At 41.5% G+C, this 12,930-nt stretch overlaps 1 protein-coding gene across 12 annotated transcripts in view; it reads left to right on the forward strand.

Moving 5' to 3' along the window:
• The window catches only part of baz2ba (bromodomain adjacent to zinc finger domain, 2Ba), a 31,737-nt gene that overhangs the window by 9,859 nt on the left and 8,948 nt on the right, over positions 1 to 12,930 (forward strand). For 2 of the 12 annotated variants that reach the window (XM_044030322.1, XM_044030328.1), the window contains exons 8-26: positions 545 to 817; positions 1,613 to 1,673; positions 1,841 to 1,949; positions 2,754 to 2,855; positions 3,448 to 3,670; positions 3,871 to 3,963; positions 5,046 to 5,107; positions 5,399 to 5,464; positions 6,149 to 6,214; positions 6,453 to 6,497; positions 6,751 to 6,783; positions 8,784 to 8,849; positions 9,179 to 9,319; positions 9,897 to 10,151; positions 10,285 to 10,508; positions 11,531 to 11,605; positions 11,704 to 11,935; positions 12,032 to 12,094; positions 12,549 to 12,693. In XM_044030322.1, the coding sequence (XP_043886257.1) occupies positions 545 to 817; positions 1,613 to 1,673; positions 1,841 to 1,949; positions 2,754 to 2,855; positions 3,448 to 3,670; positions 3,871 to 3,963; positions 5,046 to 5,107; positions 5,399 to 5,464; positions 6,149 to 6,214; positions 6,453 to 6,497; positions 6,751 to 6,783; positions 8,784 to 8,849; positions 9,179 to 9,319; positions 9,897 to 10,151; positions 10,285 to 10,508; positions 11,531 to 11,605; positions 11,704 to 11,935; positions 12,032 to 12,094; positions 12,549 to 12,693 (2,334 nt within the window). The remainder of the gene's footprint in view (positions 1 to 544; positions 818 to 1,612; positions 1,674 to 1,840; positions 1,950 to 2,753; positions 2,856 to 3,447; positions 3,671 to 3,870; positions 3,964 to 5,045; positions 5,108 to 5,398; positions 5,465 to 6,148; positions 6,215 to 6,452; positions 6,498 to 6,750; positions 6,784 to 8,783; positions 8,850 to 9,178; positions 9,320 to 9,896; positions 10,152 to 10,284; positions 10,509 to 11,530; positions 11,606 to 11,703; positions 11,936 to 12,031; positions 12,095 to 12,548; positions 12,694 to 12,930) is intronic. The other 10 variants (XM_044030324.1, XM_044030335.1, XM_044030326.1 and 7 more) reach the window with 6 other exon arrangements.

The following is a 12,930-nucleotide window of genomic DNA, read 5'->3' on the forward strand; positions in this document are numbered from 1 at the left end:
CCCCTCCCATGTGGCGTTTGCACACCATAAAGGATTTAAACACTCTAAAACAACTATGTCCACTCTCTCCTTCTTCTTCTTCATTGGTTTATGTGTCGGGTTTATGTGGGCAGAGCTGTTCTTGCTCGTTTGCATAGTAAGTTTTCACTACAAACAGAGTAATTCGCATTTGTTCTGTCTGCTCAAGATGGAGAGCAAGCACCGTCGCTGAAAGTACATACAAATTACTTATTCTAAAGCTATCAAAATGAAACTATTATTATTTTAAAGCAATTATACACTATACAAACTTACTTATAGGTAGTAAACATTCAGTATCCCACAAGGAACCCTCCTTTTTGTCCACATAGCAGTAGAAACTCTAAAAGTATTGATTTAAAGATCACACAAGTCAAAGACAGCAGCACATCATCAGTAATGACCAATCAATCAATTGACCAGCTGTTTCAGGGGGAAATACCGCAACCATTTGTCATCCTAGAAACACAGTTGTACGGTTTATTTTGTGGATTTGACTGAGTCTATCTTGGTTTCCCTATTCCAGAGTCGGACAGTAACTCAGACAGTGACGTCTCTGGGAAGAAATTGAAGGAGTTAAAGCTGCTGCCATCTGGATCATCTAAAAAGGAGATGACTCCCCACAGGCTAACCAAAGGCCCTGAACTACTGAACACCTCAACCAATCACACCTCCACCAGCTGCTCCCCTCTCAACCTACAAGTCATCAAGACTCCCACTATTGTCACCAGCTCCAGTGCCTTGGCCTATCACAGCTCTCCAGGCTCATCCTCCTATAGCTTAGCCTCCTCTCCATTAGGTAATGTGTTTAAAATCATGTATGCAGAAAATGAACTAAAGGAATGTGAAATATGGTGTTAGGATCTCACACTGGAGAAGCCAAAGAGGTGCAGCATACTGCTGAGAGACCGTATAATTAGATATTATCAGTTAGTTGTAAAGAGTGGTTGTTACCTTAAGGGAAACAGGAAGTGTTGCAGTGTGTTGCCATCGACTAACTGTAGCTCTGAGGTCTTGTAGTAACAAGCCCAAGAGCCCTGTTGGCTTGTTTGGCATAGTGACAAGATTAACTCCTGCCTTCTATCTTTGCTGAAATATGGGTAGATTTCAAGGAATGTTCCAAATAGACGTTATTTTCTTTTCTCTCAGGTTTTATGTTAAAGCCACAGCGCGTAACCTTTGGTGATTTTTGTTGTTGATTTCCTCCCTTTCCCTCTGTTTGGTCTCTGTTAACAGAAACAATGTGGAAACAGGCTCAAAACATCAGACCTGACTGAGCGAGTGTTACAACTGTGGATTTAGTCAAGTGTTTGCACCTGCTTTGACATTTTAGCTTTATGATTTCAACTCTACATCACCAAATGAGTGTGTGTACAGTATATATTTAACTTTTTATGGTCACGTGATGCCGTTAAATGCCTCTTTAAAGGCCAGTGCACCTATTTTATACATGTGTAATTCCTTAACAGCCTGGTATAATTAGTGTGATAAGTTCAGGGGCTTTGACTGCTGCAACTGTGCATGTCTCTGTGTGAGGTTTTCTAGTCACAGGTTGTGCTGTCAAATTAATGGCTGAACTCTGTCTCTCCACAAGGCTTAGGGAAGAGGAAGAGGGTGATGGATGAGAAGGAGTTGATGATACCTCTGGAGCTGGGGTAAGTACAGGAAGCAGAGAGAAAAGAAAATGACTCACTTTGGTGTGTTCATCTTCTTTTTGCCCGTCGCACACACGGTCAAAAATGTAGGAGACTGTTTTTTCCTGAACAGTTGCTTTGTTTTCTATTTTTATTTTCTCTTTACATTGAAAAAAAAAAAAATCCAGATGGCGGAGAGAAACAAGAATCAAATCAGTGGCTGGACGGCCGCAGGGCGAGGTGGCCTACTATGCCCCATGTGGCAAGAAACTAAGGCAATACCCAGATGTAATGAAGGTACCATGGCCTCAGCGCTGCAGTTTAATCTACATCCATGATACAGAAGCAGATGTTTTGAGGCATACAGATGAGCAGATGAGCTTGTGACAGTGATTACTTGTGGGAAACATTGTGGGTGGTGTGGTTTTATGATTTATTATATACTCTCCATTGTAATTGCAACACTGCTATTTTATATTTGCTCAAAACAAATGCTTGGGTATCATGATTTCTTGTGTATTATCTATGCTGTTGCCCCACATGCACTCCACCCCCACCCTACCCTGCTTTCTATGACCCTAATCATGAGCGATGATATTTTCAGATGCTCTCCTTGTGCCACTTTTTTTTCCCCCCTCATCCCCTTTCCCTCAAAAAAATGTGTTGGGATGCACAGCTTTGGTCCTATTTATACAGTTTATTTTAATGTGCAATTGTCTCATATTTGATCCATTAAAAAAGCTGATATTAAAAGCTGCTTTTGGGTAGTAGTTGGAACAAAAATGAAAAAGTGTACTCACTCAGGAACACTCACTCCCTGCTAGTGGGTCAGTAGGCAGTAAAAAGCCTAGCAAAGCCACTGATAAATAAGAAAGGGCCTGAATTGTGCACCCCAAGGTCAGAACCGTTATTCTCTCCTGAGAGCTCTTGCTCTTTTTTTGTCCCTCCAGCTTTTATAATGATTAGTAGCACTGCACAGATGCACACTGTAACCTTAGACTCCCTTCAATTCTAGTGCCTCCCACTTGCTTTTCAATGTCGCAAATTTCACCGTTTTTTTCCTTGCCTAAACCAACGCCATTATTATTTTCTCTTCTGTAGTATCTATCCAGAAATGGAATAAGTGGCATCACGCGTGATAATTTTAGCTTCAGTGCAAAGATAAGGGTTGGTGACTTCTATGAAGCCAGAGAAGGACCCCAGGTGACTGCCTTTCGTCTCTCTGTCTCTCTCTTTCTCTCCCCGATCCCTGTTCATCTTTTCATGTAGTGGCAGGCAAAACTTAATGCAGCAGTCACTCTCAGGGCCTGGATAGAACTCAACCACAGGCCTCAGTAGTCTTAGTGCATAGATCTCTTACTGTGCATGGAGAAATGTGATAATACATAAGCTGACGTTACTTCCACAGGTGACCAGTCATACAGTATATGCCATTTTATGTCTGTGATACAAATAAAGTAGAACGTGTGTGTTTATGATTGCAATCAGATTAGAAAAGAATATGTCATATGTCAGTTGATGCATGCATTGCAGACGAGCTAGAAACATGTTGTACAAATGATTAAATAAACGATTCATTAATATACTGTGTAGTCACCAATTCACTATATATTATAGAAAATAAAGTAATAGGTTATCTAAGAAAATATATCCCTGTTGAATTCACCTTGTCAGAGTAGAGTTAGCTAATGATTAAATTATTCCTCAGTCACACATGAAGTGACTCACTCTTACATCTTCCCACACTTCTCCCCTAAAACTCTCCACGTCTGCTCTTTTCTTTCTACTCTCCAAGGGTTTACAGTGGAGCCTGTTGAAGGAAGAGGAAGTCATTCCTCGTATTTTGGCAATGGAAGGTCGCAGGGGTCGCCCCCCAAATTCGGAGCGCCAATTAGCGGGTGACGGCGCCAACGGTAGCCGTCGGAGGAAGGGACGGCCCCCGAATGTCGGCAGTCCGCTGGGGAATGAGGGCCCCAGTCCCAGTGAGGTCAAACTTCTGCGCAAACTAGAGGCTCAAGGTTAGCAGGCGGACACCACTTCTGGAACTCTAGGACCCTGTAGTAGTCACGTCTACTCTTGTAAAAACATGCACATTTGAGTTTGTTAAAATAGTCATTCATAAATAGTGTAAATGTGAATCCTCATTGGGGAAATGTATGAGAAGTAAAACATAATCATTTCCCACTCACAGTCCCTTTTTTCCCCTGGTTTTGTGCAGAAATAGCCCGACAGGCCGCGCAGATGAAACTGATGAGAAAACTGGAAAAGCAAGCACTGGCACGTGCAGCCAAAGAGGCTCGGAAGCAGCAAGGTAAACACAGCCCTTTGTCATGTTAACAAGAGCATGTGGTCATAAGGACGCCAGTGGGGGTTATTTGGTCAGTGAGTCTGTCCCTTCGAAACCCCTTTGATTTAACTGGGTGCAGTGCAAAGACAGCAGGACCAGTGTGTGTAGATACATATTTATTTCCATCACTTTAAAGCACAAGCTTCAATCCTTTTCCTGCCCTAATCTTTATTTCTGCCTCGCCGCTGTCTTCAAACATTATGCTTATACATATTTAAATTCCTACGCAAAGCATTGAAGCAATAAAAAGTCAAATTAAAACTGCAATAGTGTTTGCTTAGGGATTACTTCAACTCAGAGCTAACAGCAGGCGTGTGATATTTTCTGAAAAATAAAATGCGCCCATATATTTAAACCCGATAAGACAATTTTCATTTGTACTTTCAAATTCACTTATACATATTTTTAATCAAACCGTTGCCACTAAAATATGGAAATGAGCTCAGAGCTGCTGAATAACTGTGGTGACACTGGTGACCTAAAATCTGCTCTGCTCTTTTTGTATAAAATGTTATGATACTTTGTCTGTTCGTCTTCACGAACATTAATGGAATAAAACAGGTCATAATGCATTATCTGCTGTAACTCCTGTTGTAGATGACTGATAGAAATTGCAATTGTAATTGATTGAAACTTTTTTTTTTGGTGGTGACACTCATCACTCTTATTTCTACCTTTCAAAGTGTGAGTCACTCAAACGCAGCACTGCAGCATCTTTTTATGCGGACCCATAAAAGACGACAAGCCATTGCGACCCAGCGTGTGCAAAGTCGTGCATAATGCGTCTCTGACTCTTTTTACTGCCATTCATCTAACACTTAATATTGATTTTGAACACATGAACCAGCCATTTCCAAGAGATTTCTGATAAAGAGTCGTGTATATGTTATTTAATACATATACACGTGTTTAAAACTTTATAATCAGACCAAAGAAAGGTGTTTTACATCTGTGACATTTTAGTTGCCATCTAGTTCTCTAAACAAAGCTGCACAGGTGGTTTTTTAGCTTTTTTTGCCTCTAATACACTGACTGGACTGTTGCAGCTATCATGGCAGCAGAGGAGAGGAGGAAGCAGAAGGAGCAGATCAAGATTCTCAAGCAGCAGGTGGGTCTTCTTAACGCGCGTGCTGACAAATGTTTTTCTTCCCTCTCTCCTTATCTCGGTGTCCTGACTCACAAAGCCCTTGTCCCCACTGCAGGAACATGCTGAATGGTTATTTGGTGATGCTTTAAAGCTCGCTCTTCAATTACCGTCATTACCTCTAGTGCTAAACTTATTGGGGTTTTTTTTGTGGCCGTCCCAACTGGGATGAAGTGGTTAGAAAGAGATTTTATCTCAGGATGTTTTCCAGTGTCTAAAATATTGAAAGATTATGTTGTTGTTTTTTTAAAACAGGAAAAGATCAAGCGAATTCAGCAGATTCGGATGGAGAAGGAACACAGGGCGCAGCAGATTTTGGAGGTACAGAATTTGATCCAGCAGCAACTCTGATTAAGCAGAACATTCCTGGATAGTTACAACCCCTCAGTCTATAGTGTTTTAATCTTCCTAAAGCTCATTACTGAACAGCAGCATGCATTGGAGGGAGTTGCGTCGTCTTAGGCATAATTCCACATGGAACTAATGCTAAATTGGTCTTGGTTTGACGGCTGTTGAATATTAAAATGGCTGTTGCTGCCTCTTCAGACCTTATTTAAATTGGACAGAAAAGTATTTTTTTCATCAGACAACAGTAACAGTTTAGCATAAGTGGGTCGAGAGGAAAAAAAAAAAAAAAGGTGCTGTATTTCCACACACATGCAAAGATGCATCCACACACAAACACATATGCAGACACACACACACACACACACAATTATACTGCAAGAGCTTCAAAGTGTTTTAGCAGGCAGGACTAAATCAATTTTGAGTTGATACGGTTGGCAAGCCACTCTTAACAGGAGGCTCCAACATTTTCACAATTACCAGTTAAAGAGATACATTATTCATTTGCTGTGTTTTACAAATTTGACTGGCATTTGGGAGCATGGAGTCTTTGCTCAAACTGCAAACAATCAGTGAAAGTGCAGCAAAGTCCTCACCCAAGACTGATTGATGCTTGCTTGTTTGCCTTTGTGATTCCTGACCGGAATCTTATATTCACAGGCCAAACGCAGAAAGAAGGAAGAAGTTGCCAATGCCAAAATATTGGAAGCGGAAAAACGAATAAAGGTACGTTCATACATTTTTAAAGAACCTCTTGATACAAATGTAAGATTATCATACATACTATTTGCTCAAGAATAACATACATTAAATGGGACGCAAGTCCTTTCTACACAGAAGGTGGCAATAAAATTAGAGTCCCTTTGAAACGGGCTGAAATTCTATCAGACTCTAGTGATTTTCATGGTATTGGACCGTGGAAGCATATTGATTTTTCCCTCATAATCTTTTTCTTGCCTTCAAGGAGAAAGAGTTGAGGAGACAGCAGGCGGAGCTGCTCAAACACCAGGTAGGCATTCACTATAATTTGCTCAGGCCATTGAACCTAATAGTTACTGCTGAATAAAGCTTTTATCTCAAACTTTAAATAAGAATTTGTGTATGTGTGTGTGTGTGTGTGTGCATGAGTATATTTAAATACAGGTGTGTGTGTTTGCTGTATTAAATGAAAGTCTTGAGTGTTTCTCTTTATTGACCTCCAATGCTTATTAGTACTGGATTTTACTTCTGTTCCTTAATATTTTGCCAACTCTCTCTGCCAGGAGTTGGAGAGGCATAGACTAGATATGGTATGGGTATGTTTATTTTTGTACATCTAACACCTGCATCGTGTAACTGGTTGTGTTATGGTTGTCATAGCAATGCATTAAGTGTAGCACTGGCTGCTGTCATACTACATTCTTCTGCATGGCTTTCCAGCAAAACCAACAAAACAGAAAAAAAAAAAAAAATCAAAAACAAAAAAAACCAAAAGGAGTCAGTATGCTGCCTCCATCTGCTCGTCCTGAGGGACAACTGACCCTGTCACGGTGGCCAGGCAGCTTCTGTCCCCCATCCTACCCCCCTCCTTTTTTTACTCCAAATGCATTGCAAAGACTGCAAGCCCAGTCCTCACTCACTGTCTGAAAGTGCACCTGAGGAGTTTCCATCCATCACATACTGTATACATTGTCTAACCGTTGAATTGGCGTAGCCTGTGTTACCCATGCGTGCTTGACGACTCTCGGCCCCAGACACCGAGCTTGTGTCTGTCTGTCCGTCCGTCCGTCCGTCCGCCCGCGCATCTGTGCTGCCGTCCACCCGAGCGCCGGACGTTAACCAACCACATCCCAGCCTCTCTGTCATTCACTGTTCCTGTACTCTGCACAAAGAATGAAAACAGCTACTGAGAATCATTTTGTCTTTACGGTGGAGACACTTCCACACCACACACCCTCACCCCTCTGAATTCTGGTGACGAGGGAACAACAGGAACCCTTAATTGAAAAAAAAACAAAACAACAACAACAAAAAAAAAATGATATAGACTATTAAATATATATTAAAAAAGATAACCAGTTGAATTTCCACCATGGGGACAAATATGGTTCTTGTAGCATTTTATTTTGGCCTGGCTGTCCTGCTTGTAGCCCTTCTCACTCATACACAGTCGCAGCTGAATCTAAAGGTCTGCCTATCTGTTTCACAGAGTGTTACATCAACCCCCCCTTGTACCTTCACTCTGAGCATAATGAGGGATGGGGGGAATTGAGAGACATGTAATAATCCTGTATTTAAAGGTGTCATGTGCAAACTGACATCATTGCACCTGATGTATCTGCTATCAGAGTAACCTTTAACACTATTCAGCATTTTTGATGAATGGTGAATGTAGAAAAAGCTGAATGCCACGGGCTTCACGTCCTTTCTCAGCTTGTCCTTTTTGAACTTCTTCTCCCTTTTGTAGATGAATCAAACCAGTAAGAGCATAGACGTATTGCAGCAGAGTTCCTGGCATCCAGCCTGTTCTGTTTATTGCAGTGACAAAATGATCCACACAAACCGTCACCATGCGCTGGAAATGTCCTTGGCAACCCCTAATAGTGGCAATTGTGTCGTGCTGGTGGATCACAGAGGGAATGACAACCTGATTCAGACGAGCGAGAAACCTAAAGAGATCAAATAAAATGATAGTCAGTCGCTGTTGATTCCTGTGCCCTTTTGCAGGAGACTGTTTATCATGCACCAAAGAACAACATAGATGTCTCATCTTCAGCAGTTAGCGCATACTGTGCTTATACTTAAGCTGCCAAATCCACTGAAGGAGACCTAGCTCCTCTTTAAAATCCATTTCTCTTTGTGCACCCCTAATCAAATATTATTGGAACGATGTCTCCGATAAACAGTAGCAGTGAGTCAGCTAATTGAATTTATTATTTTGATTGCAACACCATTGCGGCACATCAGAAGATCTTTGGCAACCAGCGTTTTTGTCGCTTTTGTTGTGTCAGCTTTAGTTTAGAGGCGCCATCACCGATTCCAGCTGCTTCTCTTTTTTGAGCCTGTCATCACATCTACTTTTGTATCGCATCTCTGTGTCGCTTTTTGGTTGTCATTGTATGACTGTACTCTTCACTTACGCTACCACCGTAAATGTGAACGTGTATACATTGTTGTGTGTTTGTTCAAGTACGGTGCCTCTTTTGGATTCAGTGCATCACAATTTTACATTAATTCATACCAAATTTAGTCGACCTTGTGTGCTGCATGTGCGTGTGCTTGTTAATGTGCCTCTGTTTTTCTTTTGCCACTTCAGGAGAGGGAGAGGAGGAGGCAACATGTAATGCTGATGAAGGCTGTCGAGGCTCGCAAGAAAGCAGAGGTAGTTCATGTGCTTACAAATAAATGCAGCAATACACATATCCACTCTATAGAAAGAGCCTCCATCCTTGTACCCTGCATGGATTCCCACTTTATCTCCTTTTTTTTGCATTCCTTCCCTCCATTTATTTTTTTTTCTACACACTTAACAAGTCAAAACATTTTGGCCCTCAAGCATTTTTTTCCTTTGAATGCACAGCAGCAATAGGCTGAATTCTAATACTGCTCAGCAAAGTCAAGTAAACCTTCTAGTCCCCCTCTCTCTCACACATACACACACACACATACATACAAATGCTTCTCTAAATGAATGGACTCTGGACTCTCTAGGAGCGCGAGCGCTTGCGGCAGGAGAAAAGGGACGAGAAGCGTCTGAACAAAGAGCGCAAACTGGAGCAACGGAGGCTGGAGCTGGAGATAGCGAGGGAACTGAAGAAGCCAAATGAAGACATGTGTCTGTCTGATCACAAGGTAGCTTAGACAGGAGCTCATGTGGTCAGTTGATCGCAAACAAAATAGCAATGTAACTTTTTGTCCATGTGCTAAGTAGATTAGCAGCTTTTCTCATTTGAGTGCTGCTAAATATGTGGATTCAAGCAGGGCAGCAGGATGTCACAGCCACAAGATTCCTGTCATTGTTATAACCACAGTATCATTAATGATTATTATAATAATCCGTATTGTTGTTATTATTATTATGTCTGTTTTGTCATTATTAGTGTTAGTATTATTACTATTTAGAGTTGCAGTAATAGTAGTAGTTTTTGTTGTGGTCCAATTCTCACAACAAGACCACATGGTCGCAAGGAGATTTTTGGTGTGGAGATTTGTGCCCCCAAGTGGTTAAAAGGGAGTACTGCACACATGTACAACATACTGTATGCAGTCATTACTAAAAGATAGGACAGGATCACGTTGATAATAGTGAACATATGTGTGATGTGATGACATATTTTGTGTTACACTTAATTTGTCATGTAGAACAACAGCAAAAAACAGCAAAACAATCCTGCCTTTTCTCTTCTTTTCCTTCCTTCTTTTTGTTCAGCCTCTGCCCGAGTTCTCCAGGATTCCTGGACTCATCCTGCCAGGACGCGCCGTGTCAGACTGCCTGATGCTGATGCAGTTCCTGCGGGGCTTCGGGAAGGTTCTGGGACTCGATTTGAACGCGGACGTGCCCACGCTGGGCATGCTGCAGGAGGGTCTGCTCAATGTGGGGGACAGCATGGGTCAAGTCCAAGATCTTCTAGTCAAACTGCTTTCTCTGGCAGTCTGTGATCCTGGGTTGCCACCTGGACAAAAGGTGAGCATGTTGAAATGCACAATGTTTTACAATTAGACATTGTATTTTTTCACAATGACGATTATAAAATGTATTCTATTCTATGCTATTTCAGTTTTTATGTTTTCACCATCCTCCTCTCTTCCTCTTTCAGACAAAAACCATGTTGGGGGACCACCTGACCAATGTTGGCATCAACAGAGATAATGTGTCGGAGGTGCTACAGATGTACATGGGCGCCCATTGTGCCAATTCAGAACTGGCTCCTCTCGCCCTCAGTCTGAAGACCAAGGCCTTCCAGGCCCACACGCCTGCCCAGAAGGCCTCTATTCTGGGCTTCCTGGCTAATGAGTTAGCCTGCAGCAGAGCTGTTATCAGGCATGTCGCATTTCTGTGTCACATATCGTTGTGTGGTTACATGATGCTTTAATGCATCTCCTACCTTATCGTTTTTATTGATGAAAACACAATTACTCCGTACGCCAGGGATCGCCAAACCTTTTTGAGCCTGAGAGCTAATGATACAGAAGGCTGTTAATGATAATGATGTTAATGTATCGTGACATCCCAGCACAATATACACTTGCTTATTTTACCAGTTCATTTTGGAATTCACTTAACATACACATTAGAAGAATTTTAGTGCTAATTCCTAACAATATTCTACAAAGTGATCTGAATGACTTCATTTTGAAGTCAAATAATTCCAGGGCTTCAGTTCTCTGATTCTATTCATTTTCTTCTTCAACAAATATTTTATTTTGAAATATGTGCAACGACGACAGATGCAGAAGAGGTGTTTAATTGAGTGCTTAGAATATTTAACAGTACGTGTAGTGATTTTCAAAGGCAGACTCTATGAAAAACGTAGAAAACAAAGCTCCACAGCAGCTCCATGGCAGGTAAACGGGAGACGTGCACGTGATTTGAATGACAGACGCACGAGAGACTCGGTACATCTGTCTTTCAAAAGCCGGGTCGTACACTGCGCAACCTCAATTTTGTCATTGTTTTTTTTAGAAATGCAAGCGCCTTATTGGCTGCTTACAGGCGACCAGGTGCCCGCAGGCACCGTATTGGTGACCACTGATGTACGCTTTGTGCTTATACAACACTCAAGTTAGTCATTAGCCAATAATGGTATATTTTATTGGTGCGATGGGAGAATGTTTAATGAACCAGCAGTAATTGGCATTGGAGTCTTTTTAATTATAATGAAATTACTCAATGATTAATTCTTGCTCTAGGATAGCAGCATATTACGCTTTTTACTTGTGCTGCAGGTAGTTGCCAGCTGCTTTTTGTCTTTTACTCGAAAAATGTATTACTTGGGGATAGTACTTAAAAAAAGATGGACACTGGCACAAGTGTAACTGACAGGATTGTATTTCCTCTTGCAGTGAGATTGACAAGAGTCTGGATCAGATGGCAAACATGAGGAAGGACAAGATCATCATGGAGGGAAAACTGAAAAAGTGAGATTGCTTTAATCTGGAAAAAAAAGATTGCTTCCATTTTCTTTTTGCCGTCACGCTGAAACCGTCTGTGTGCGTCTGTGTGTGTGTTTGTGAAGGCTCAGGACGATTCACGCCAAACGCACTGGGAAGAGGGAGGCCAGTATGGGCGTGGAAGAGAACCACTCCATGGGCACGCCGTCCTCCGCTGCCAAACGCAAGAGGAAACTGGGCGGAGACAGCGATGACGATGAAGACGACGACGACGACAGCGATGACCCGGCAGACGAGGACGAGGAGGAGGAGGAGGAGGAAATGAAGAAGGTTAGAAAAGTGGAGATGTATGACGAGGTAAAACAGATGTATTATTATGCACTGCTCCATTTTCAAAAGTGACCACAGTGGAAGGCTTACACACGTTGTTGTGTGTTTATTTTGTCTCGACAGGATGATGTTGACCATGCCACCAGCATCGAGGAGCTGGAGAAGCAGATTGAGAAGTTGGCCAAGGTATGTTCTTTAAAATAAAGACAAAGGTGATACTCATTAGCACAAGTGTATATGGAATTATCAGACGATAAATGCATGCTTGGTTGACACTGATAATGCAGGATTAAAAATAGTCTCTTGGGGGAGCGACTATTAAAAAATACAGGAGTAGCACTGATGTTTTTATTTGCCTTTTATGTATAGTCTTTATTAAAAAACAGCCATATGTTTTGTTTATTGTATGAGCATGTACACTCACAGAGTGCTTTTCGCTAATGATGGCATGAATTATCTTAATGAATTACCTCATTAGCATTTTCTGTAATGCTTCATACATCACAGTGATTACAAAAGGACATTAGGTGGGATAAGTGTCTTCTTTCATTCCCCCTTTTCCCTCAAAGGCTTACGGATAAAAAAAAAATAAAATAAATAGAAATAGAAAATCACAAAGTGTGTTTTGTATCAATTGCAGCAACATCATCAGACCAGGAGAAAGCTGTTTGAGATCTCTCACTCTCTGCGCTCCATGATGTACGGCCAGGACAGATACCGCCGCCGGTACTGGGTCCTTCCCCACTGTGGAGGAGTCTTCATTGAAGCCATGGAGAGTGGAGAAGGTACATACGGCATTAACTAACTAAGCATAAAGTGGTATAGTGAACAAGTCATTGCTTTACATTTGTCTTTTGTTTGTTTGAGATGTTCATCACAGTGGAAATAAAGGAAGTGGGAAACGATTGAAAAGATTTCATGCTGCAGGGAGCGAAGGAAAGACATGTAAATAAATATATTCAGCTATGTTTAGCTGTTTCAGGACTACAATTGATTTGATATTGCACTTGTTATCACTAAAG

This window comes from Solea senegalensis, linkage group LG7 (genome assembly GCF_019176455.1).
Source record: "Solea senegalensis isolate Sse05_10M linkage group LG7, IFAPA_SoseM_1, whole genome shotgun sequence".
NCBI classification, from domain to species: Eukaryota; Metazoa; Chordata; class Actinopteri; order Pleuronectiformes; family Soleidae; genus Solea; species Solea senegalensis.